This window comes from Scyliorhinus canicula, chromosome 13, assembly GCF_902713615.1.
Source record: "Scyliorhinus canicula chromosome 13, sScyCan1.1, whole genome shotgun sequence".
NCBI lineage: Eukaryota > Metazoa > Chordata > Chondrichthyes > Carcharhiniformes > Scyliorhinidae > Scyliorhinus > Scyliorhinus canicula.
Window position 1 is genome coordinate 13,145,508 of NC_052158.1, and position 23,623 is coordinate 13,169,130.

Genomic DNA, 23,623 nt, shown 5'->3' on the forward strand with positions numbered 1-23,623 from the left:
CCTTCAGATGCAGATTTTTCAGAATTTGTGGTCAGCGCTGGGCTGTAGTGGGAGGGTGAAGCGGGGAGGCAGCTGAAGCTGCAGATCTTCAGGTACCTTTGAAAAGTTCTCCTGGCACAGGGCAGAGATGTAGTCGGCCAGTTTAGCACAGGGAGAAGATGGTTGGAAATTCCTGTCACCGTGGGCAAACAGAGGGAGGGAAATACAGACAGATATCAGAGTAGGATTGGGTGGAAATTGCATGAATTTATACTCAAAGATTCTCACGTTGTTCCTGACGCGGGTTGAAGATCGATGGGAAGAAGGGGGCGAGGGGGAGAAGGATTCAATGAAAGAGGGATGGTTTGTGACAGTTGTGGGTCAGCCTGTGTTTGTGCAGAATGGAGTTAAGAACAAAGAAAAGTACAGCAGAGGAACAGGCCATTCGGCCCTCCAAGCCCGTCTAAACTAAAACCTTCTACACTTCCTGGGTCCGTATCCCTCTATTCCCACCCTATTCATGTATTTGTCAAGATGCCCCAGGTCCAGTCTCAGTTTGAAATACTGAGACGGGACCTGACAGAGTCAATAACATTTCACTGAGAGTGATGAAGGGAGCAATGTTTCAGATGAGAAGGTTTGGAAAGTTGAAGCTTAACTCAAGGGCGAGGACGATGCAGATCTTGAATAACTTCAAAGTGAGTTTGGGGATGCAGACCGAGAGAAATCGAATTGGGGAAGTGATTTCCCGTGAATGAATTGCTGTAACGACAGCGCTCTCTATTCAACAGATGAAGAGTGGATTGAAATATTTATGATGCCTTGGGAGTTAGGATGAGAGAATCCCTACAGTGCAGAAGGAGGCCACTCGGCTCATCGAGTCTGCACCGACCCTCTGAAAAAATACTCTAACCCACGTCCACTCCCCCACGAACCCCTCCCTATGCCTACAACCCAGTAGCCAAGCCTGCACATCCCTGGACAGACACAAAGGGAAAATTTAGCCTGGCCAATCCACCTAACCTGCACATCGTTGGACTGTATTAACAGGTTTCATAATAGCACTGTTGCTTCTCAGTGCTAGGGTCCCAGATTCAATTCCCGGCGTGGGTCACTGTCTGTGTGGAGTCGGCACGTTCTCCCCGTGTCTGTGTGGGTTTCCTCCGGATGCTCCAGTTTCCTCCCACAAGTACCGAAAGATGTGCTGTTAGGTAATTTGGAAATTCTGAATTCTCCCTCTGTGTACCCAAACAGGCGCCGGAATGTGGCATCTAGGGGCTGTTCACAGTAACTTTGTTGCAGTGTTAATGTAAGCGTACTTGTGACAATAAAGATTATTATTATAAATTATTATTAGACAAGGGGCCGTCCAATGGAGAATGGACACGGTGTATTGTGTCTTGCTAATATTGTGTCCAAACCTATTTCAAAAGTGTGAAAACTATGAGACAAAGTAATAGTCCATTGGCATAATAGAACAGAATGAAGGTAATGTTTTGACTGGAGCAGTTCATATAATTTGAACGCATCATCAACCAACCTGAAGGTGTGTGAGCTGAGAGTTGTGCAATATTTGGGCAAGAACCTTTGTTTGTCTAAAAAGGTTGGACTTAGGTCAGTCCAACCCATAATACTTCAAACTACGGCAATGTTGTTAATGGTTATTGTTTAAATCACTTTCTCTTCATATCTTAACAGATCATCGGCGGTTGCTTGCTGATGACATTCCTGATTCTGCTGACAATCGCCTACTTTCTCCCTCAATGGATTTCTGATAAAAAGAATGATTCGTATTATAGATTTGAATATGAATATCTCTATAAAGCTCAGAAAGAAACACAGATTGTGTTGAAATTGACCGAGAAAGCAGCTGACAAAGCAAAGGAAGATAGCGACAACTGGATCCATTCAATGGTTCCCTCCAGGCAAAGGAATCCTGAGGACCCGAGAAAAGCAACTCAGGGTGAATTTGAAATGGACGCTTTATTCACTCAATAGCCACTGGCACAGTGAGTGTTCTTGGTGCCACTTAAAGTGACAATTATAATGTTTTAAAACGTTGCAGCAAACTCCTGCACATACCGAGAGTTTATGTCCAGAAATAACCTACAGCAGCTACACTCGAAGTGCAAATGTACCTAGTGGATCAGGCTCTAGTGAGATACCCAGAACACAACCTGCTTCAACAATCCTTCCCAGTGATCCACTCCCACCACCCTTCCCCACCCCCTCACCTTTGCTCCAGGCAATGCTCAAGCATTTTTCGGCACAGTTTAGTTTCAGTTGGGATGACTGTTCTGTTTTGCTTCCTTTTATAAAATTAATTTTTACAGGATGTTGTATTTACTGGATAGACCAAATGGTGGACGAGCTTTGGCAAGTCAGGAAGCTCAGGATTCCTAACCTCTGACCTGCTCCTTTTACCAAATTATTGATATGGCTAGTCCAGTTCAGTTTCTGAACAATAGTAATGCCCAGGATGTTGACTGTGGAGGATTCAGTGATGGTAGTGCCATTGAATGTCAAGGAGCGATGGTCTGATTCTCTCTTGTAGGAAATGGTCAATGTATGGCACTTGTGTGTTGCAAATTTAATGTGCCATTTGTCAGCCCAAGTGTAGATATTGTCCAGGACTTGCTGCATTTGTACATGGACAGCGTCAGTGTCTTAGAATTCACGAATGGTGCTGAACATTGTACAATGACCAGCGAACATGCCCAAATGTGACCTTATGTTGAAAGAACGATCATTGATGAAGCAGCTGAATATGGTTGGGCCGAGGACACTACACTGAGGAACTCCTGCAGTGATGTTCTTGGACTGAGAGTACTGACGTCCAACAACCTCCAACAACTACAATCATCTTTCCCTGTGCCAGGCATGACACCTTCACTTGTGTGAAGCATTGGGCAGCACCAGTTACTGAAGTAACCACTCCTGGAAAGGAGGGAGAAAATAGCAAAGAAACTTGCAATTGTACAACGTCTTTCGTGAGTGACGTGCAATCGATGTTGTCAAGTAGAAAACAGACAGCCAATTTATATGGCAAGATTACAAAACAATAGTAATAGTAACAAAACAATAGTAACTAACCAGACAATCTGTTCAGTGATGTTAGTTAAGTGATGAGTATTGACTAGGACAAGTAGAAGAACTCATTTGCATCTCTTCCAAATAGTGTTTGGGGCTATTTAAACCACACTGTGTAAGAAGACTTGGCTTTATTCTAAGTCTCATTAGGCTGACAGCATGGTTTTCCATGCTGCATGGGTTCCAGTCTGCGTGGGTTACCTCCGGGTGCTCCGGTTTACTCCCACAAGTCCAGAAAAACATACTGTTTTGTGAATTGGACATTCTGAATTCTTCCTCAGTGTAACCGAACAGGCGTCGTGTGTGGAGACTAGGGCTTTTCACAGTAACTTCATTGCAGTGTTCATGTAAGCCTACTTATGACAACAGTAAAATATTTTGAAATTACAGTATGGAGGGTTGACTGACCCATTGTGCACTTTATGGGACTGGAAGACCTTGAGATTCAAGTGAAATTCAATGAGATGAAATGAGGCCTTAGATGTTCATATACACAGAAAGCGGAAAGGGAGGGGAGGTGGAGTGAATATGTGGTTGTTCAACATGTGACACTTCACCACAATGAATCTCAAAATAATGACAGGAGCTTTCTTTTGGAAGGGGCGTGGACAATTCCAGATCTCAATGACCCCTGGTGTGAAGAGTAAGGAGGCAAAGCCCAATTTACAGTGGGCGCACTGTTAAATTCAGAGGTTTGTTTTCACATGCAGAAAAATTTATGCACAAAAACATCCCTTCTAGGCAGACAGTGAATAAGATTCAGTTTATTACCGGGATTATAGAGAATTACACAATGCAGCGTGTTATTACATAAAATTCCACATCACAAAATACGCCATCAGGCTCGTGGGGCCGAGTGGCCTCCTTCTGCTCCTAATTCATACGCTCATATGTTTGTAGAAGCTGCTCTTGGGTTTCTTGCTGGATTTATGAACTTGGATTATACAGAATTAAACAGCATTACATCTAGAATGCAACAGGGCAGAAACAGGTCACTTGGTTGATGCTCCACACTAGCCTCGTCCGTCCAGCCCAACCTCATTGCGCTTCCCTCCATCCCAAGGAGCAAGGACATCAGCATATCCTGCTATTCTGTTCTCCCTCACGCACTTATCCACCACATTCCTCTTTAAATACAATGGTATTCTCTTTACCATAACTGATGTCTGTGCACCCTGTCAAACGTTGTTAAATCACTGTAATCAATGGAGCAGTAAACCAGAGATTGAGTCCAAGCGTTCAAATCCCGCCAATAGCAACTGGTGGAGTAAAAATTCAATTTATTTGTGATTGGCAAAGCGAAAGGAATCTTGTCATTTTTCGCAAGGAGAGCGGAATATTGAAATAGGGAAGCTTTGCTACAATCGCACAGGGTGCTGTTGAGACCACATCTGTGTATTGTCGACAGTTTTCGCCTCTTTACTTAAGAAGGATACAAACGCATTAGAAGCAGTTGAGGAGATTCACTCCACTGATACCTGGGATTGAAGGGGGGTGTTTATATGACAGGGAAGGTAGAGAGAGGGACTAGGGCTGTGCCTACAGTAGAACAGTGGTTAGCACTGTTGTTTCACAACTCCAGGGCCCTAGGTTCGAATCCCGTGTCAGGTGACTGCATGTTCTCCCCATGCCTGCGTAGGTTTCCTCCGGGTGCTCCGGTTTCCCCCCAAAGTCCAAAGATGTGCAGGCTAGGTGGATTGGTCACGCTAAATTGCCTTTAGTGTCCAAAAAGGTTAGGTGGGGTTGTTGAGTTACGGGGATAGGGTGGAGGTGTGGGCTCATATAGGCTGCTCTTTCCAAGGGCCGATGCAGACTCGATGGGCTGAATGGCCTCCTTCAGCACTGTAAATTCTATGATTTTATGACTGATACCTGGGATTGAGGGGGGGGGGGTTTATACTACAGGGAAGGTAGAGAGAGGGACTAGGGTTGTGCCTACGGTAGCACAATGTTTAGCACTTGCTTTACAACTCCAGGGCCATAGGTTCGATTCCCGGCTCAGGTGACTGTGCGGAGTCTGCACGTTTTCCCTGTGTCTGCGTGTTTACTCCAGGTGCTCTGGTTTCCTCCCACAGACCAAAGATGTGCAGGTTAGGTGGACTGGCGACGCTAAATTGCCTTTCGTGTCAAAAAAGGTCAGGTGGGGTTTCTGGGTTATGGGGATGGGTGAAGGTGTGGGCTTGAGGGGTGCTCGTCACAAGGGCTGAAAGGCCTCCTTCTGCACTCTTAACTCTATGAAACTGGAATTTAGAAGAATAAGGTGATCATATTGAAAGATATGAGATCCTGAGACAGGATGGATGAGACACGTGGGAGAGGCGTAAACCTAGGGTCATTGTTTAAGGGGGGGTCTCCCATTTAAGACAAATACAAGAGTTTTTTCTCTCAAAGGGTCACACGTGTTTGTAACTCTCTTCCCTGGAAAGCAATGGAGGCAGAGGTATGGAGCCATGGAATCCCAAAAGTGCTGAAGGAAGCCTTTCGGCCCATTGAGTCTGTACCGACCCTCCAAAAGAGCACCCTACCTAGGCCCGTAACTCCGTAGCCCCAGCTGACATTTGAACACTAAGGGGCAATTTTATCATGGCCAATCCATCTAACCTGCACATCTTTGGACTGTGGGAAGAAACTGGAGGATCTGCAGGAAACCCAGGCAGACACTCAGGAGAACTTACAAATTCTACACAGGCAGTCACCTGAGGTCAGAATCGAACCTGGAACCCTGGCGCGGTGAGGCCACAGTGTTAACCACTATGCTACCACGCTGGCCCAAGTAGATAGATTCTTGACTGATGAAGGAGTCAGAGGTTCTCAGGGGTAGGCAGAAAGTGGAGTTGAGGCCACAATAAGATCAGCCATGGTTATTATTGAGTACAATAAGGCTCTGACAGCTACATGTGTCCAGCAACCTGTTTCATGACTGAAACCTTGCAAACCTTGCAAACTCAGTCAGAATTGGACAACAAATGCTTCTTTTTAACTAACTCAGTTTTTAACTTTCACTCAGTTAAAAATATTTGGCTGCCTTCAAGGAAAGGTACTGTGATTAATTCTGAATCACTCACAACCCCCCTGGGGAACTCTTTACTCGTGAATCTCTTGGTTGTGGGCTTGTGTACGTGACCTTAAAGTGAGTGCTTTGTAAAAACAATGCACATGCTTAATTGTCAGGCACATTTCTGTCTCTGGCTTCTAAAGTTACATTGTTACAAAAGTGAGAGATTTTGCTAATGCTGAGGCCTAAGCGATTGGAGCAGTGATATACTGGGGCAATATTGCAGCGTAATGCACCCTTGTGGAGGGCGGTGGGCGTTTTCTTTGGAGATCCGGGCACCATCCTGGCATCCCAGGAGGGTTCAGAAGTTGTCCTCTGCACCCATCAGCCAGTCGCTCGAGTCGCCGGGAGCCCTGTCATGCGGCCAGGAGAGGGCGCTCTTCTGCTCGCAGTGCCTGCTGCATTCACACCTCTGGATCTTCATGACACTTTTGACCTTGGTTCCTCGGACCAGGCAACGAAAACGCACCTTTGTGGTCCTGGTCTCGACGGGCTGGCAGCAGCGCCCGTCCGTGCACAGGCCGCAGTACTTGGGCTTGTACTTCCTCAGGCTGATGCACCCTTGGTAGGCAAAGTGCCTGGGCTCCAGCTCCTTAACACTTTTCCGACACGTCCTTCCTTCCTGAAACACAAACAGTGAGTGAGTGAGTGAGCCAGCGTAAAGGATTTGACTGAGCGAGTGTGTGCATCCTCCTCCCCTTACTCCTTGAGCAGGATTTTAAATTTTAAATTTCTCATCCTGATTTTCAAATCTTGTGGCTTTATATCCCCCCACACCACCACCACATACCTCCAGCTCTGAAATCTCTTCCAACCGTACAAACTGGCAAGCCATGTTGCAGTTGTATAGAACCTTGGTTAGGCCGCATTTGGAATATTGCGCACAAGTTAGGTCACCACATTACCAGAAGGATGTGGAGGCTTTGGAGAGGGCGCAGAGGAGGTTTACCAGGATGTTACTTGGTCTGGAGTGTGTTAACCATGCGGAGAGGCTGAATAGACTCAGACTGTTTTCACTAGAAAGGCGGAGGTTGAGGGGTGACCTGATAGAGGTCTACAAGATTATGAGGGACATGGATAGCGTGGATGGGCAGGCACTCTTTCCCAGGGTGGAGGGATCAGTCAACAGGAGGCATATGTTTAAGGTCCGTGGGGCAAAGTTTGGAGGAGATGTGTGAGGCAGGTTTTTTTACGCAGAGAATGGTGAATGCCGGGAACGCGTTGCCAGGGGAGGTTGTGGAAGCTGATACATTAATGGCATTCAAAAGGCATCTTGACAAACACATGGATAGGATGGGTACAGAGGGATACGGCACTCGGAAGTGCTGAGGGTTTTGGCTGAGTGTATCATGGCCGGTACAGGCTTGGAGGGCCTAAGGGCTGCTCCTGTGCTGTATTGTTCTTTAACAAAAGAGAAAATGCTGGAAAATCTCAGCACATCTGGCATCTGTAGGGAGAGAAAAGAGCTAGCGGTTCGAGTCTGATGACTCTTTGTCAAAGCTAACAGACAGAGGAACTGGGAAATATTTATACTATGGAGTGAGAATGAAAAATGAGTTATAGCCACAGAAACCCAGGGAAACAGGGTGTTAATGGCCGCAGAAACCAAGGGGAAAGAGTGTTAATGGCAGTCCCCAGAGAGGACAAAAGATGTGAAAGGCCAAACAGCAGAGAAATTAACATCAGAGGGTGAACGGTAGATATGGGGAGAGGGGAAGGGGGAAGCAAAGAGGAGAAAGGGTAAGGAAAGGTGGATAAGATGGAAGGGGGGAGGTTAAATATATATTCAGAAAGGGGCAGGTGTTACACCTTCTGCAATTGCATGGGAAGGTGCCATGGGTGATGGGAGAGGTACTGGGTATGGTGGAGGAGTGGACTAGATTATCTCGGAGGGAACGGTCTCTGCGGAATGCTGACAGAGGGAGTGAAGGGAAGATGTGTTTGGTGGTGGCATCACGCTGGAGTTGGCGAAAATGGCGGAGGATTATGCTTTGCATACGGAGGCTGGTGGGATGAAATGTGAGAACGAGGGGGACTCTGTCCTTGTTCTGGGAGGGAGTGGAGGGGGCAAAGGTAGTGGCACGGGAGATGGACCGCACACTGTTGAGGGCCCTGTCAACAACTGTAGATGGGAAATCATGGCTCAGGAAGAAGGAACACATTTTTGAAGCATCATTTTGGAAAGTGGCATCGTTGGAACAAATGCGACGGAGGCGAAGGAGTTGAGAGAAAGGGATGGAGTCCTTACAGTATTGTTCCTTGTTCTTTGTAATCCTCTGAGATGTCTGCACTCGTTCAATTCTGGCCTCCTGTACATCCCCATTGTAATTGGTCCACCGCCAGCAGCTGTGCCTTGGCGCTAAGCGTAGTATTTCTCTCCCTGAACTGCTCTGCCCCCCCCCCCCCCCCCCCCCCCCCCCCTCCCACCCCCTGTGAAAAGCTGCTTAAAAGCTCTTGGGCAAAATTTGTGGTTACCTCTCACCTTAATTCCCTATGCTCACTCAGCATCGATTTGTTTGGGGGGAAGGGGGGGGTCTGGTAATGCTTCTGCAAAGTGCCCTGGGAAGTGCTATCTACAGCAACACAAGTTATCCTTGTGACATGGTGCGGACCACCGTCAGGAAGCTGTTTGCTGTCAATGATATTGTTCCCAGATGGTGGCGCTGCAGTCCCCTGTCACCACAATTCGCTGAGGTGTCAGGAAGGGTTGGTGGCCAGGACCCAGCACAGCGAGCGAGCTCACGTCGCACATCATCGAGAACAGGTTTTGGCACCGACTTAATCCTAAATTAGGGAAAACCGTGTAGGCTCGGTGGCTCATCATGACAGACACAATCACAGGCACGAACAGATAGAGATCAAGGCTCTCACTAACTCAGACTCACTTCAATTCCCAATTCATGTGTTTCAAAGCTGCTGTTCTGAAGGAGACATTGAGCTCGAACATTACTTCACATGTCAGGTTTTTATACTGACCTAGAGCTGTATTATATACAATACTAACCTGTAGTGCTGTATCACACTGCAGAGTATTGTATTGATCTGTTGTTATACACCATGCTGCACAATGGCCCACTTCCTAAAGTAGCCGTTTATAGCTTTGAGGATCTCTTTGATCCAAAATCTTTGATAGGAAACAGAAGTAGGTTTAAACGAGCACTATTTGAACTGTTAAATATTAGAAATAAGATATAGACTTGTGGGTTTAATGTAATGCTTTGTATAAGAAAGGATAGATTTGTGTTAAACAAAGATTTATGGGGGTTGTATGGGTTTTTTTCGTTTTAGTTCAGACTGTGCTTCTACTGTGCTGAGAGAGGGTTTATGGCGTCAAAATTAAACGTGAGCTTGGGGAAAGAATGAAATGTTGCTTACCAACCGGGGCAACTTTTAGAGAAAAGCCCTTGTTAACTGGAAGCCAGAGTAGAAGGAGCTCAGCAGTGAGAGAGGAAGCATCTATCGCAGCTTTGCAAGAAGAAAAGTTATGTAATTGAGTAAGAGGGAAGAAAGCAAGTGCCAGACATCTAAAGAACAGCTAGTTAAGGAACCCAGAGAAATGATGGGAAGTTTCTCGGAAGTCTGAAGTTAAAGGAGCATGGGAAACTGAAATTGGAATAGGGCATTGCCCATTGAAGTCACAGACAGAGCTGGGAAGTTGGCTAGTGAGAAGACAAAGATATCTAAAGTGATCTTAAGGTTTGGGATATTTTACTACAGCCAGTGAAATAATAGTTTAAGCAACTGTGAAACTAAGCAACTGGATTTCTGAGAGTTTGTCCAAATAACTGAAAATCACATAGGACAAAAGAATACTGAAAAGCGAGTTGGAAAACCCTGGGGGTGGATCTTTGCTAAAACAGCGGAGAGGATGCCTTGAGCCTTGTTTGAAAAGGCAGTTGAAAACTTGGAGGCGGATCCTTGGTGAAAGCAGCTGATGGAAACCATTGTTTGAAAGAAGATTTTAAATTGCGTCTTTTTGAGAGTGGAGTTTGGAAACACTCATGTGACAATTATCTGGGGAGGATTTGAGGAGAAATCCACAAGCAATCAAGTGGCATCTGACACTTGGTTTCAGATTGGGATGTTGTCTGACCACAGTTAGGTTGCTGAGTTACAGGCACTGTGTGTTTATTAATATAACAATAATCACTTATTGTCACAAACAGGCTTCAATGAAGTTATTGTGAAAAGCCCCTCGTCGCCACATTCCGGCGCCTGTTCGGGGAGGCCAGTACGGGAATTGAACCCGCGCTGCTGGCATTGTTCTGCATTACAAGCCAGACGTTGAGCCCACTGTGTTAAAAGAATGAAATGTTGCTTACCAACCGGGGCAACTTTTAGTGCAATAAAGCAAAAGATATATTGTGTAGTGTGTGTTATCATTGAAATCTGGGTATGTTTGTGAAGATAAGGAGCAGTAAATGAGTATTGTATTATACTCTAGCTCTTTCTTGCTGAAAGCTAATTGGTAGCCATGTGACTCTGATTATCCATGTTTTTTAAAAAAAAGCAAAAGTTACACTTTTTTAAATGTAAGGGTTCCAAACTAGGATCGTCCCCTCGAGTTAAACCATTAACTGGGATTGTAACACCATATGTTATAGTATAGGTTTCCATATTGATCTAGAACCATAGATTATGGTCAGGGTGTCACGCTGGTCTGGGCCATGCATTATGGTACAGCTGATATAGTGATCTACAACATTTTAATGTAGAACGCAGGCTGTCATAATGATCGGTTCGGTTCAACTGAATCTTTAAGTGGTAATTCCCACTCCCTTCTGCTAAGACTCACAATGAGATGGGCACCATTGAGCATGTCACAGGGTCGCATCTGGCACAGTCTGGTCTCATGTTTCGGTTGACACCAGGTGTTGTTGGTGCTCAGTCTAGTGGAAATGCCCATGCCGCAGGTCTGTGAGCAAGTTGTCCACATTGTGTTTTGAATCAGGCAGTCGGAAAGGCTGGTGCCTTGTCGCTTGAAACCTCTTGGCTCTGGAGCAGACAGGAAATGTCCATCAAAAATAGTTAAATGTATGTACAATATATACACACACATATGCACACACTCATTTGTACACAAATATATACGCTCATACCATACTCACAAAACCTACGTCCATATGCCTACAACTACACATTTTCCCTTTATACAAACACATGTACGGCTGGATATTTTCAAACACACCACACACACACACACAAGCACTAATTTTCATACTGTCACAAACACAAGATGTCACACATTTATGACCAGAGACTCTCTCTCCTACACATATGTATACATAAACACCCACATCCCCACACAACCTCATCCTCTTTCTGACACAGGTATTGCAAACACATGTATAGCTGAGCACACACGTAAATAGACATACAGACACACACTCAAACTGCTGAATGTTTTAGAATCTTAGAATCAGTAGAGTGCAGAAGAAGACCATTTGGCCCATCGAGTCTGCGCCGACACTCTGAAAGAGCACCCTACCTAGGTCCATGGCCCCACCTTATCCCAGTAACCCCATCTAACCTTCTGAACACGAAGGGGCAGTTTAGCAAGTCCAATCCACCTAACATGCACATCTTTGTACTGTGGGAGGAAACCGGAGCACCCGGAGGAAACCCACGCAGACACGGGGAGAACGTACAAACTCCACACAGCCAGTGACCCAAAACTGGTATTGAACCCGGGTCCCTGCCATGTGAGGCAGCAGTGCTAACCTCAGGTCACTGTGTTGCCCGTCTTCATCTCATTCTCATGTCAACATTGAAAGTGCCTATGTAAACATTGAAGAAGTAAATTTGATCAAACTCGCTTTGTGAGTTCAGACCAATGTCCATTTGTATCCTACTTATGCTTTATTGACTATGAGAGACTGAGATCAGTCTGGATGTACAATGGAATTTGATGCTAACCTACCTATTCCGCAAATGACATTGGGGAGGGGGGTGAGCGGGAGTGGGGCATTGAATGGATAGGGTTTAACTTATGACTTTGAATAGAATTCTTAACTGTAAACACATGCCTTTAGTGATGATTCAATGCAAAGGGAAAGTGGGCATATACTCAAACAGGAATGATATGCAGAGCTATGGGGAAAGAGTGCTGAGAGTAGGACTAAACAGATTGTTCTTTCACAAAGCTAGCACAGGGATGAGGGGCTGAGTGGTCACTAAACTTATGACACTAAACTTCTTTTTGCAATCCATCTCAGAGTGCCGGTGAAATCCGATCCTCATGGTTGACAACTGGAGAAATTAAGATGTATGGTGGGGGGGGGGGGGGGGTTTATTGAGTTAAAGGACATCGAGGACTTTTCTCCTGCTCTGTTTCTCCTACCTGACTTGCTGTGGAGTGTGTTCAGCTGTTTGGTCACCTTACCAGCGGACTTGACCATCTCCTTCCACTTGCCCATTCTCAATGCCTTGCTGTCCTTGGAGTAGGTTGATGTGCACTTCCACCTCTTGCAACAGGTGCCAGGCAACTTGACCAGCTGAGCGTCTTTGCAGAAGGCAGGCGGAAGGGAGATGTGCGAAGGGCAGAGGGGGGAGCAGTCAGCTTTGCCATCCTTACAGGTGCACTGAAGCCGACATGTCTGCTTGAAGATCTCGCCATGCTGGTAGACTCTCCCATTCATGAGACAAGGCCGCCCTGGGATGCTGGCTGTAAGAGGGAGAAAACTGCATGGGTCAAAGTTGCACAATCTACTTCTTGCAGTATGTCAGCTAAATGGTTAGTGCGAGCAAGTTTCCAAAGGAGTCATCTTAACAGCAGGCGAATGTGTAAAATGGACAACATCAAAACGACTCTTAAACAATCTATCTGGTAGTCCAATTGGAAAATCAGATGTGGCTATATTAAAAACCATTGATGTGATGTGTAAATGTCCTCAATACCTGGTATTGCAATGTGTAAAGACCCTCGATACTTGCTGGTGTGATGTGTAAATACCCCCAATACTTAGTAGTGTGCTGTGTAAATACCCTGAATGCCAGACAGTGTGATGTGTAAATACCCTCAATACTTAGTAGTGTGCTGTGTAAATACCCTGAATGCCAGACAGTGTGATGTGTAAATACCCTCAATACTTAGTAGTGTGCTGTGTAAATACCCTGAATGCCAAACAGTGTGATGTGTAAATGCCCTCAATACCCCAGTGGTAGGTGTATCTAAGCCCTGGACACCATTGCTCACCTCTGCAGATTCCAGTGGTGGCATTCAGTTTTGCCTCGACCTGGCAGCGGAGCCCACGTGCATGGTCGCAGGGTCGCAGCGTGCCACAGTCTTGGTTGAACTGCCTGGCACAAACCTTGCAGCAACCGCAGTTATCCAAAACCAGAGGTATGCCCGGAGGGCAGGGCAGAGAATTTGGACACCGACACTCAGCAGGACACACTGCCTGTGAATAAAGACAATTCCGTTATCATTTCCTCAGCAAGTTTGTTTTTGTTTCCCTGCCTTGCCAGAAAGGAATTGGACTTGCATTTGTCTAGCACCTTTCACCACCTCAGAGACGTGACAAAGCACTTTATAGCTAATGCGTACTTATAGAAGTGAAGTTGCTGTCCCAATGTAGGAAACACAATGGAATCTGTGCACACAGCAAAGTCCCACAAACAACAATCAATGAATGACCAATAACTTTCTTTTTAAGTAATCTTGCTTCAGGGATTTATTATTCAATGATAGTCGGGACATCAGGGAGGCCTCCCTGGCTCTTCTCTGGGATAGTGGCCTTTTGAGCTATGGTGAGGTCTCGCTGAAAGGACAGACGAGACCCCAGTTTAAGGTTGGAAAGATGATGGCCCTTTGACTGTCCCATGGTTGCTCAGAGCAGCAATGGAACAAAGGAACATAGCAAAAGCAGTAGGCCATTTAGCCCATCAAGCCTGTCCCGCCATTCATTGAGATCATGGCTGATCTGTGGCCCATATCCTTTAATATCTTTGCTTAACAAAAATCTACCTGAGGTGGCACGGTGGCACAGTTGTTAGCACTGCTGCCTCAAGGCGCCGGAGACCCTGGTTCGATCCCGGCCCCAGGTCCCTGTCCATGTGGAGTTTGCACATCCTCCCTGTGTTTGCGTGGGTCTCACCCCCACAACCCAAAGATGTGCAGGGTAATAATAATAATCTTTATTACGGTTGCAAGTAGGCTGCAGTGAAGTTACTGTGAAAAGCTCCTAGTCGCCACATTCCGGCGCCCGTTCAGGTACACAGAGGAAGAATTCAGAATGTCCAATTCACCGAACAAGCACGTCTTTCGGGACTTGTGGGAGGAAACCGGAGCACCAGAGGAAACCCACGCAGACACAGGGAAAACTTACAGGCTCCACACAAACAGTGACCCAAGCAAGGAATCAAAACTGGAACCATGGTGCTGTGAAGCAACAGTGCTAACCACTGTACTGGTAGATGGATTGGGCATGCTAAATTGCCCCTTAATTGGTAAAATAATGAATTGGGTACTTTAAGTTTATAAAAAAATAAATATTATAACAAAACAAAAATCGGCAGCACGGTGGTGCAGTGGGTTAGCACTGCGGCCTCACGGCGCTGAGGTCCCAGGTTCGATCCCGGCTCTGGGTCACTGTCCGTGTGGAGTTTGCACATTCTCCCCGTGTTTGCGTGGGTTTCGCCCCCACAACCCAAAAATGCGCAAGCTAGGTGGATTGGCCACTCTAAATTGCCCCTTAATTGGAAAAATGATTGGGTACCCTAAATTTATTAAAAAAAAAAAATAACAAAACAAAAATCTACCCATCTCAGTTTTAAAATTGACAACTGTTCGAGCTTCAAACACTGTCAGTGGAGAGAGGTCCGAACCTCTACCACCCTTTGCTTGAAGAAGTGCTTCCTAACATCGCTCCAGAACAGTCTGGTCCTAATTTTCAGACTATTCCCCTGAGTTATATAATCTCCAACCAGTGTTTGATCTTTATCTACCTATTTTTCCCTGTCAATATTTTGAATACTTTGATCAGATCACCCCTTAATGAAATTCCAGCGAAAATAGGCCTAATTTCTGTAATCTCTCCTCATAACTTTTTTTTTGTTTAAAATTTTAGAGTGTCCAATTCTTTTTTTTCCAATTAAGGGGCAATTTAGCATGGCCAATCCACCTACTTTGCACATGTTTGGGTTGTGGGGGTGAAAGCCACGCAGACACGGGGAGAATGTGCAAACTCCACATGGACAGTGACCCAGAGCCGGGTTCGAATCTGGGACCTCAGCGCCGTGAGGCAGCAGTGCTAACCACTGTGCCACCCTGCTGCCCCTCTCCTCATAACTTAACCCCTGTAGTTCAGGTATCATATTTTATAAACATACGTTGTACTCCCTCCAAGGCCGATATATCCTTCCTAAGGTTTGGTGCCCAGAACTGCTCACGGTATTCCAATTGGGGTCTAATCAGGGTTTTCTATAGCTACCTCATAACTGTTTTTAGAATTAGAATTGTACAGCACAGAACAGGCCCTTCGGCCCTCGATGTTGTGCCGAGCAATGATCACCCTACTCAAGCCCACGTATCCACCCTATACCAGTAACCCAACAACCCCCATTAACCTTATTTTTTAGGACACTAAGGGCAATTTAGCCTGGCCAATCCACCTAACCCGCACATCTTTGGACTGTGGGAGGAAACCTGAGCACCCGGAGGAAACCCACGCACACACGGGGAGGACGTGCAGACTCCGCACAGACAGTGACCCAGCCGGGAATCGAACCTGGGACCCTGGGACCCTGGAGCTGTGAAGCATTGATGCTAACCACCATGCTACCATGCTGCCGTCCATTCCTCTAGATATAAAGGCCACTAATATTAGTTTTTTTGATTATTTTCTGCACTTGTCGTGGCATTTTAAGAATCTATGCACCTGAAGCCCCCAAGTCTCTTTGGACATCCACTGTACCTAATCTCTTTCCAATTTGATAATACCCTGCTCTATCCTTTTTGGTCCAAAATGGATAATCTCACACTTGTTTACATTAAAGAGTGAGCCTGGATTTACCATCAGGTGTCTGGAGAGAGATTTAAACTCATGACCACCAGATTGAGATGCGCAACCAATGAGTCTCCGGTGATACGATCCTGAAGGTACTGCTATTCTCCAAACTTTGCCCATGTACCAACTCTGTGAACCCAGCCACTGAAAACTGGCATGAGCTTTGACCATGAAGTACCAGCATAAACATCACCTACCTGATAGTGATGTTGACTGATCACTAAACCCCATCCAGTTACTCTTAATTTAAAATTCCCAGTATGTGATGTTCTCTACATACCATTACCTGCATATATTTATTCATCACAGAAGGTGTATTATTCTCCACATAACATTAGCAACATGTGATTATTTGTGATATACAATTTTGTGTGTGTCATTCCCCATTGAACTCATTCCCAGTAGCTGTTATTCCCAGTTAGAAGCATTACAGACTCACAGAATCCCTACAGTGCAGAAGGAGACCATTCGGCCCATCGACTCTGCACCTATCCTCTGAAAGAGCCTCCATGTTCCCACCCTATCCCCACAACCCAGTGACCCCACCTAACCTTTTGGATACTAAGGGCAATTTATCATGGCCAATTCTCTTAACCTGCACATCTTTGAACTTTGGGAAGAAACCAGAGCACTCGGAGAAAACCCACGCCCGACACGGGGAGAACGTGCAAACTCAACACAGGCAGTCACTCCAGACCAGAACTGAACCCGGATCCCTGGCGCTGTGACGCAGCAGTGCTACCCACTGTGCCAGCATGCCGCCCTAAGTGCTATTCCTGGTATACCTCACATTTAGTCTCTGTTATCTCTATATAACTCACTCCCAGTTCCTATTATTCTGCAATTCACTCCCAATCGACCTTACTCCGCAAATAACTCAATTTCACTGTGTAGAACCACTACCGCTGTGCTATTTTCTAACTAACTCACTTTCAGTATGTGTTATTCTCTGTTTAACTTATTCCCAGGTATTAATCCTGAGACAGCTCACCCCTGGGTGTTGTCTCCTATATAATTCGAGAGGTCATTCTGTGTATAAATCACTTTTAGTATGTTTTTCCCCACGTGGCACATTGCCAATCTGTTAAATCCTTTGGTATTCATTCCCAGATAATTCCCTCCCGGATGCCACTCCCAACATTCCTCACTCCCAGTATCCATCATTCCCTATCAAGCTCACACCCCAGGTGGTATTCCCTGTGGACCTCACTCCCAGTGTGTCTGTGTGTGCTATCGCTCCATGGCTGGGAGAGACAGCTGTTAAAGGGACACCTCTTATCTTACCATGTCAGCCAGCCTCCAGGTGCCCAGCAGGACAACCCCACAGTACAGCGCCAAACTGCTGCCCACTCCCGAACAGAACGGACGCCTCTCCATCCTGAAGCCCACAGGGACAAATTGAGGGGGGGTTGTTGGAGGTGATGGGGAGCGTGGGTTTGGGAACAGATTTTCAATCCACGGTTCTGCCACACACACTGACAGCCAAATTCCTCCGAGCGCCTGAAGAATCCAGGAATGTGGAAGTTGCTCTTCTTCCTCCGGTTGAGCAGCGCTCCCTCAGGTTGAGGGAGCCACTGGCACTCTCCAGCTGTCCGGAACCGCAGCCGATTCCTGGATTAAAAATAAAACAAACGCCTTAAGAAAAAACACACACAAACACTTCACATCTTTCCCACTGAGGAGCAGCTCGTGAGCAGTGCTAACTCTGTCACCTTTTCCCAAGTGTTCCCTCTGAATCATATATGTGTGTGTATATTTATTTATGTGCATGTCCAGCTTGTCAGATAAGGTGCCCAGAAAGATAAACGTGTGGTTGTAATTCCTGGAGAGGAGGTGACTCATCAACCCTGAGGCCTGTTTCTCAGAATGGTTCCCGGCACAGCTCGTTTCCCCTCGCTCGACATGCTGTTTAGTTGTTTTGCCTTATGTTGTTTTACCTTTCTCGAACGCCTTTTTTTGACAGGAGACGTGGGACAGACTGGATCGAGAGACTCAAAGAAGCAAAGTAGGGAGTCAGCTTCGAGCTCTATACTTTCTGCATGTGTGCGCAGTTAGGTGTTGCCATTGAACAGGTACTGTCCAACCCTACAGGTCTCTGACCCTCTTCCCGTGAGCTACTGAACAGAAGGTCTTGGGGAGGGTCCAAAAACACATTCATCGTCCATAGCATCGTAGAATGTATCCATTCAGCCCCTCTTGAGCCCATGCTAGCTCTCTACCAAAGCAGTTCACCCAGTCCCACTCCCTCATAGCGCAGAATGAGTCGATTCAGCCCCTCTTGAGCTCATGCTAGCTCTCTGCCAAAGCAATTTGCCCAGTCCCACTCCCTCGCAGCACAGAATAAGGCCACTCAGCCCCTCTTGAGCCCATGCTAGCTCTCTGCTAAGCAGTTCACCCCACCCTACTTCCTCGCCCTTTCCTCTGATCCCTGCAATGGTTTTGTTCTCTCTCTTCAGGTACTTATCTGGATCTTCTTTGAAAGGCTTGATTGAAACTGTCTTCACCTCACTCCTAGGCAGAACATTCCACATTTTAACCACTTCTAGGACCAGAGGGCATAATCACAGAGTAAGGTATTGCCAATTTAATAGAGAGGTGAGGAGGAATTTCTTCTCTCAGAGGGGAGTGAATCTGTGGAACACTTTACCACAGCGGGCTGTAGAGGCTGTGACATTAAGGCTGAGAGATGGATTTTTAATCCATAAGGGAATGAAGGATTGTGGGGATAAGGCGAGAAAGTGTTGAGGATTGCCGTATCAGATTAGTCATGATTTCATTGAATGATGGAGCAGACTTGATGGGCCGAATAAGCTACTTCTGCTGCTCCATCTTGTGGACTTAGGGTCTTCACCACATAAGTAAAAGCTTTTGTCTCTTGTCATCTTTGTTTTTTCTGTCAATCATCTTGTTCTTTGGTTCTCAAACCTTCCATTAATGGGAACAGTTTCCCTTTATTGACTGTATCCAGACCCCTCATGCAATTCAACTGCTTGAACACATTTAATTATTATTATTTTTGTTATTTAAAAAAAAATTTAGAGCACCCAATTCATTTTTTTCCAATGAAGGGGCAATTTAGCGTGGCCAATCCACCTACCCTGCACATCTTTGGGTTGTGGGGGCAAGACCCATGCAAACACGGGGAGAGTGTGCAAACTCCACACGGACAGTGACCCAGAGCCAGGATCGAACCTGGGACCTCGGCGCCGTGAGGCAGCAGGGCTAACCCACCGCACCACTGTCCTGCCCTCTGAACACATTTCATTTTAGCCTTCTCATTCCCAAGGAGAACAGTCCTAGCTTCAAGAATCTAACACCCTTTCCAAAGACTTCTCATCCTTCCCAAGTGTGTCTGAAATAGAGTCATAGAGGTCTACAGCACAGAAAAGGCCCTTCAGCCCATTCTATATGCTCTGGTCAAAAACAACCACCTAAATATTCTAATCCCATTTTCCAGCACTTAGCCCATAGCCTTGTCTGCCTTGGCATTGCAAGTGCACATCTAAATGCTTCTTAAATGTTTGGAGGGTCTTTGCCTCCCCCACCCTTTCAGGAAGCAAATTCCAAACTCCCACCATCCTCTGGGTGAAAAGGTTTACCCTCACATCCCCTCTAAACCTCCGACTTCTTAACTTAAATCTATGTCTCCTAGTTATTGATCCCTCTATGAAGAGGAAAAGTTTCTCCCTGTGTACTCGATCCATGCCCCTCATAATTTTATACACTCAATCATGTCCCCCGTCAGTCTCCTCTGCTCCAAAGAAAACAACCTCAGTCTATCCAATCTCTCATCAGAGCGAAAACTCTAAAGCTCTGTCTCACCTTTCGTCCACCCTCGTTCCGAGGGTTGGCCGCACTACGGACCATCTTTCTACACTGATTCTATTCTCTGTTGTCCTTTACTGCCTGTTCCACAGAAAGGCAGTCAACATTCTGATATCATCCATCCATGCCATCTTGGGTTCTCCTTGTGTACCGTTTCCAAATCTTTCTGCCTTGCATTATCACTTTTTCCAAACACTCCCAAGCTGTTCTCGTCACATGTCCAAATTATGTGAGCTTCCTTATTATCACTGCCTCAGGCATGTCCCTGTTAACACCAGCTTTCTCACATGCCCATTCACTTGTCTGCTGGGCAATCTATGGCACATGCAATCTCCATCTGAGTCCTTACATTTCAAATGCTCCTGTTCGAGCCTCATCCAGCTCTCACACCATGCACTAGCCAATCCATGTAACCTGCACATCTTTGGACTGTGGCAGGAAACCGGAGCATCTGGAGAATGTTCCACACAGACAGTGACCTGAGGTCAGAATCGAACCCGGATCCCTGGCTCTGTGAGGCAGCAGTGCTAATCACTGTGCTCCCGTGACGCCCCTCTCACTCCAAAGCTTGGACACAAAGTTCAAGGCTGAATGTCCAGCAGTGGGCAGCACGGTAGCATGGTGGTTAGCATAAATGCTTCACAGCTCCAGGGTCCCAGGTTCGATTCCCGGCTGGGTCACTGTCTGTGTGGATTCTGCACGTCCTCCCTGTGTGTGCGTAGGTTTCCTCCGGGTGCTCCGGTTTCCTCCCACAGTCCAAAGATGTGCGGGTTAGGTGGATTGGACATGCTAAATTGCCCGTAGTGTCCTAAAAAGTAAGGTTGTTGGGTTACGGGTATAGGGTGGATACGTGGGTTTGAGTAGGGTGATCATTGTTCGGCACAACATCGAGGGCTGAAGGGCCTGTTCTGTGCTGTACTGTTCTATGTTCTATGTCCAGTGCAGAACTGAGGGAGTGGTTTAGTCTCAGAGGTGTGACCTTTGGGATGAGACACCATTAGTCCTCTTGGGGGTTGATGTTAAAGATCCCGTGCACTATTTCAGAGAAGAACACGAGAGTCACCCCGGGTGCCTTGGGCCACATTTATCCAGAAACCAACAGCATGAAAATAGTTTACACTCACTATCACATTGCTGGTTGTGGAAACTTGCTGTGTCCATATTGGGCTGCAGCATTGATTATATTACACTTCAAAAAAAAATCCCCCCCCCCCATTTAACGCTGTCTTTGTCTGAATATAAGGCCAGAATTCTCTGGCAATTGTGATTCTCAGTTCCCGCCATCGGGTTTCCCAGCAGTGCGGGGTGACTTTGGTGGGAAATCCCATTGACAAGCAGCAGGAAAATGAAATGAAATGAAAAAAAATGAAAATTGCTTATTGTCACGAGTAGGCTTCAAATGAAGTTACTGTGAAAAGCCCCTAGTCGCCACATTCCGGCACCTGTCCGGGGAGGCTATTGCGGGAATCGAACCGTGCTGGTGGCTTGCTTGATCTGCTTTCAAAGCCAGCAATTTAGCCCTTTGCTAAACAGCCCCTGGAGTACAGGAGTACAGAAGTACAGAAGTAAACAGGAGTACAGAATCACGCTGCCAGTGAATGGCGCGTCGCTGAAAAACAGGGGTTGGGGGACCGGAGAATCCAGTCCGTGGTCACAATAATTATAAATAATGCAAGGGATAGGTGCTTTGAGCCTTCAATATGCTGACGACATTATCCTGCTCATTAATTCAGCGAAGGAACTGCTGGAGCTGCTGGAGTTGGTGGATCATCTTGATCAAGTTAAGCGGAAATAGACTCTTGATCAATGTCAATTAGACAAAGACGAGGGGGTCCTGCAAGATTCTGATTAATGGAGTTCGATTTGCAAAGTTTCCGCTATCTTGGGTCACTCACCATGGAAGATTGGATTGGATTGGATTGGATTTGTTTATTATCACGTGTACTGAGGTACAGTGAAAAATATTTTTCTGCGAGCAGCTCAACAGATCATTAAGTACATGGGAACAAAAGGGAATAAAAGAAAATACATAATAAGGCAACACAAGGTATACAATGTAACTACATAAGCACCGGCATCGAATGAATCATACAGGGGTGTAGTGTGAATGAGGTCAGTCCATAAGAGGGTCATTTAGGAGTCTGGTAACAGCGGGGCTCTTACCAAGATGCAAGGCTTACCAAATAAATTCGGGCAAGACGTAGACATAAACATATACATCGAATTTACAGTGCAGAAGGAGGCCATTCGGCCCATAGAATCTGCACCGGCCCTTGGAAAGAGCACCCTACTTAAGCCCACGCCTCCACCCCATCCCAGTGACGCAGTAACCCCATCTAACCTTTTGGGGCACTAAAGGCAATTCAGAATGTCCAATCCACCGAACCTGCATATCTTTGGACTGTGGGATGGAAACCAGAGCACTCGGTAGAAACCTACGCAGACACGGGGAGAACGTACAGATACCGCACAGACAATGACCCAAGCCGGGAATCCAATCTGGGACCCTGGAGCTGTGAAGCAACTGTGCTAACTACTGTGCTACCATGCCGCCGCAAGGGTCATGTAGTTGTGAATACACTTAAAATAGTATGGAGTAGCCACAGCACCTCAACTATAATGACAATTCATCTCTGTCTGGTGGGGGGCTAGCAGTCACGCAGTAAAGAGCACCCGGCTCCAGCTGCGGATACAGCCAGAGAATTGCGTCAGACACCAGAGAATCCCACCCCCTATATTTCCCCCCTTTGCGTTTCATTCCCTGTGTCCAATCATGCCTTGGATGACTCGTCCAATATTTTATCTGAAAGTTAATTCCATATGCTTACTAGACTTGAAGTGTTCCAAGTCACACCTTCTTCCTGATGTAAACTTGAGATCAGTCGCAGCTCTGCTGCACATGTCTTCACCCACTTTAAATCACTGCTACACTAGCTTTCCCTTATGTAATACCTTCATTTTAACATTCTGATCCTTGCTTCAAATCATTCAGTGGCCTCACCCTTCCCGGTCACCTCCTCCGGCTCCACAACGCTCCGAGATACCTGTGCTCTTCCAATCCCGGCTTATTGAGAATCCCTGATCTTAATTATTCCACCAATAGTGGCTCTGCTTTCAGCTATTGAAGATTTAAGCTCTGGAATATCAACCCTAAACCCTCTGTATCTCATTCTCCATCTTTAAGACATTCCTGCAAATCTAACTCTTTGGCCAAACGTTTGGCTATGTACCTTAATATAACCATCGATCTTAATCGCTTTCTGCTTATGATGTCAATGAAGTGCCCTGGAATGTTATATTAGGTGCTGTATAAATATGTTGTTGTTGTTCTTGTTGAAATGGGGCTTAAGTTAACCTTTCGTGTTTGAACCAATGTCCTCCATATTCAATATAATTTAAATTCAGATCCAGGATTTTATGCTTCCCCCATCTCATAAACCTTCATATCCATTACTTTCCAATGCCTACCCCCTCCCTCATCAGGACAAAGGAGCGAGTGTCTCTCCAGTCCTTACATTCTGACCATTGATGCAAGCGGGATCAGACTCCTGGCTAATTTTCCATGCTGCCTGCAAGACTTGGATGTATTGCACATTCGTGGCCATTCCGTGTTGGACACAATGCTCAAGGTGCGGTTTTAGCATGGGAAACTGACTGACGTACGTTT

At 46.2% G+C, this 23,623-nt stretch overlaps 1 protein-coding gene across 2 annotated transcripts; it reads right to left on the reverse strand.

The window, feature by feature from the left end:
• Nucleotides 1–4,850: 4,850 nt before the first annotated feature.
• On the reverse strand, nucleotides 4,851–17,920 carry LOC119976443 (CCN family member 1-like). Of its 2 annotated transcripts, XM_038816979.1 has the most exons (6): nucleotides 17,844–17,920; nucleotides 17,416–17,742; nucleotides 13,320–13,524; nucleotides 12,465–12,788; nucleotides 10,920–11,119; nucleotides 4,851–6,746 (listed from the first exon to the last, which is right to left on the reverse strand). In XM_038816979.1, exons 2-6 carry the CDS (start codon nucleotides 17,506–17,508, stop codon nucleotides 6,426–6,428), a joined length of 1,143 nt encoding a protein of 380 aa, XP_038672907.1. In that variant the 5' UTR covers nucleotides 17,509–17,742; nucleotides 17,844–17,920; the 3' UTR covers nucleotides 4,851–6,425. The 2 variants fall into 2 exon arrangements, with proteins under 2 accessions (XP_038672907.1, XP_038672906.1); XM_038816978.1 differs by having other exon boundaries at nucleotides 17,416–17,848.
• Between the last annotated feature and the right edge of the window lie 5,703 nt (nucleotides 17,921–23,623).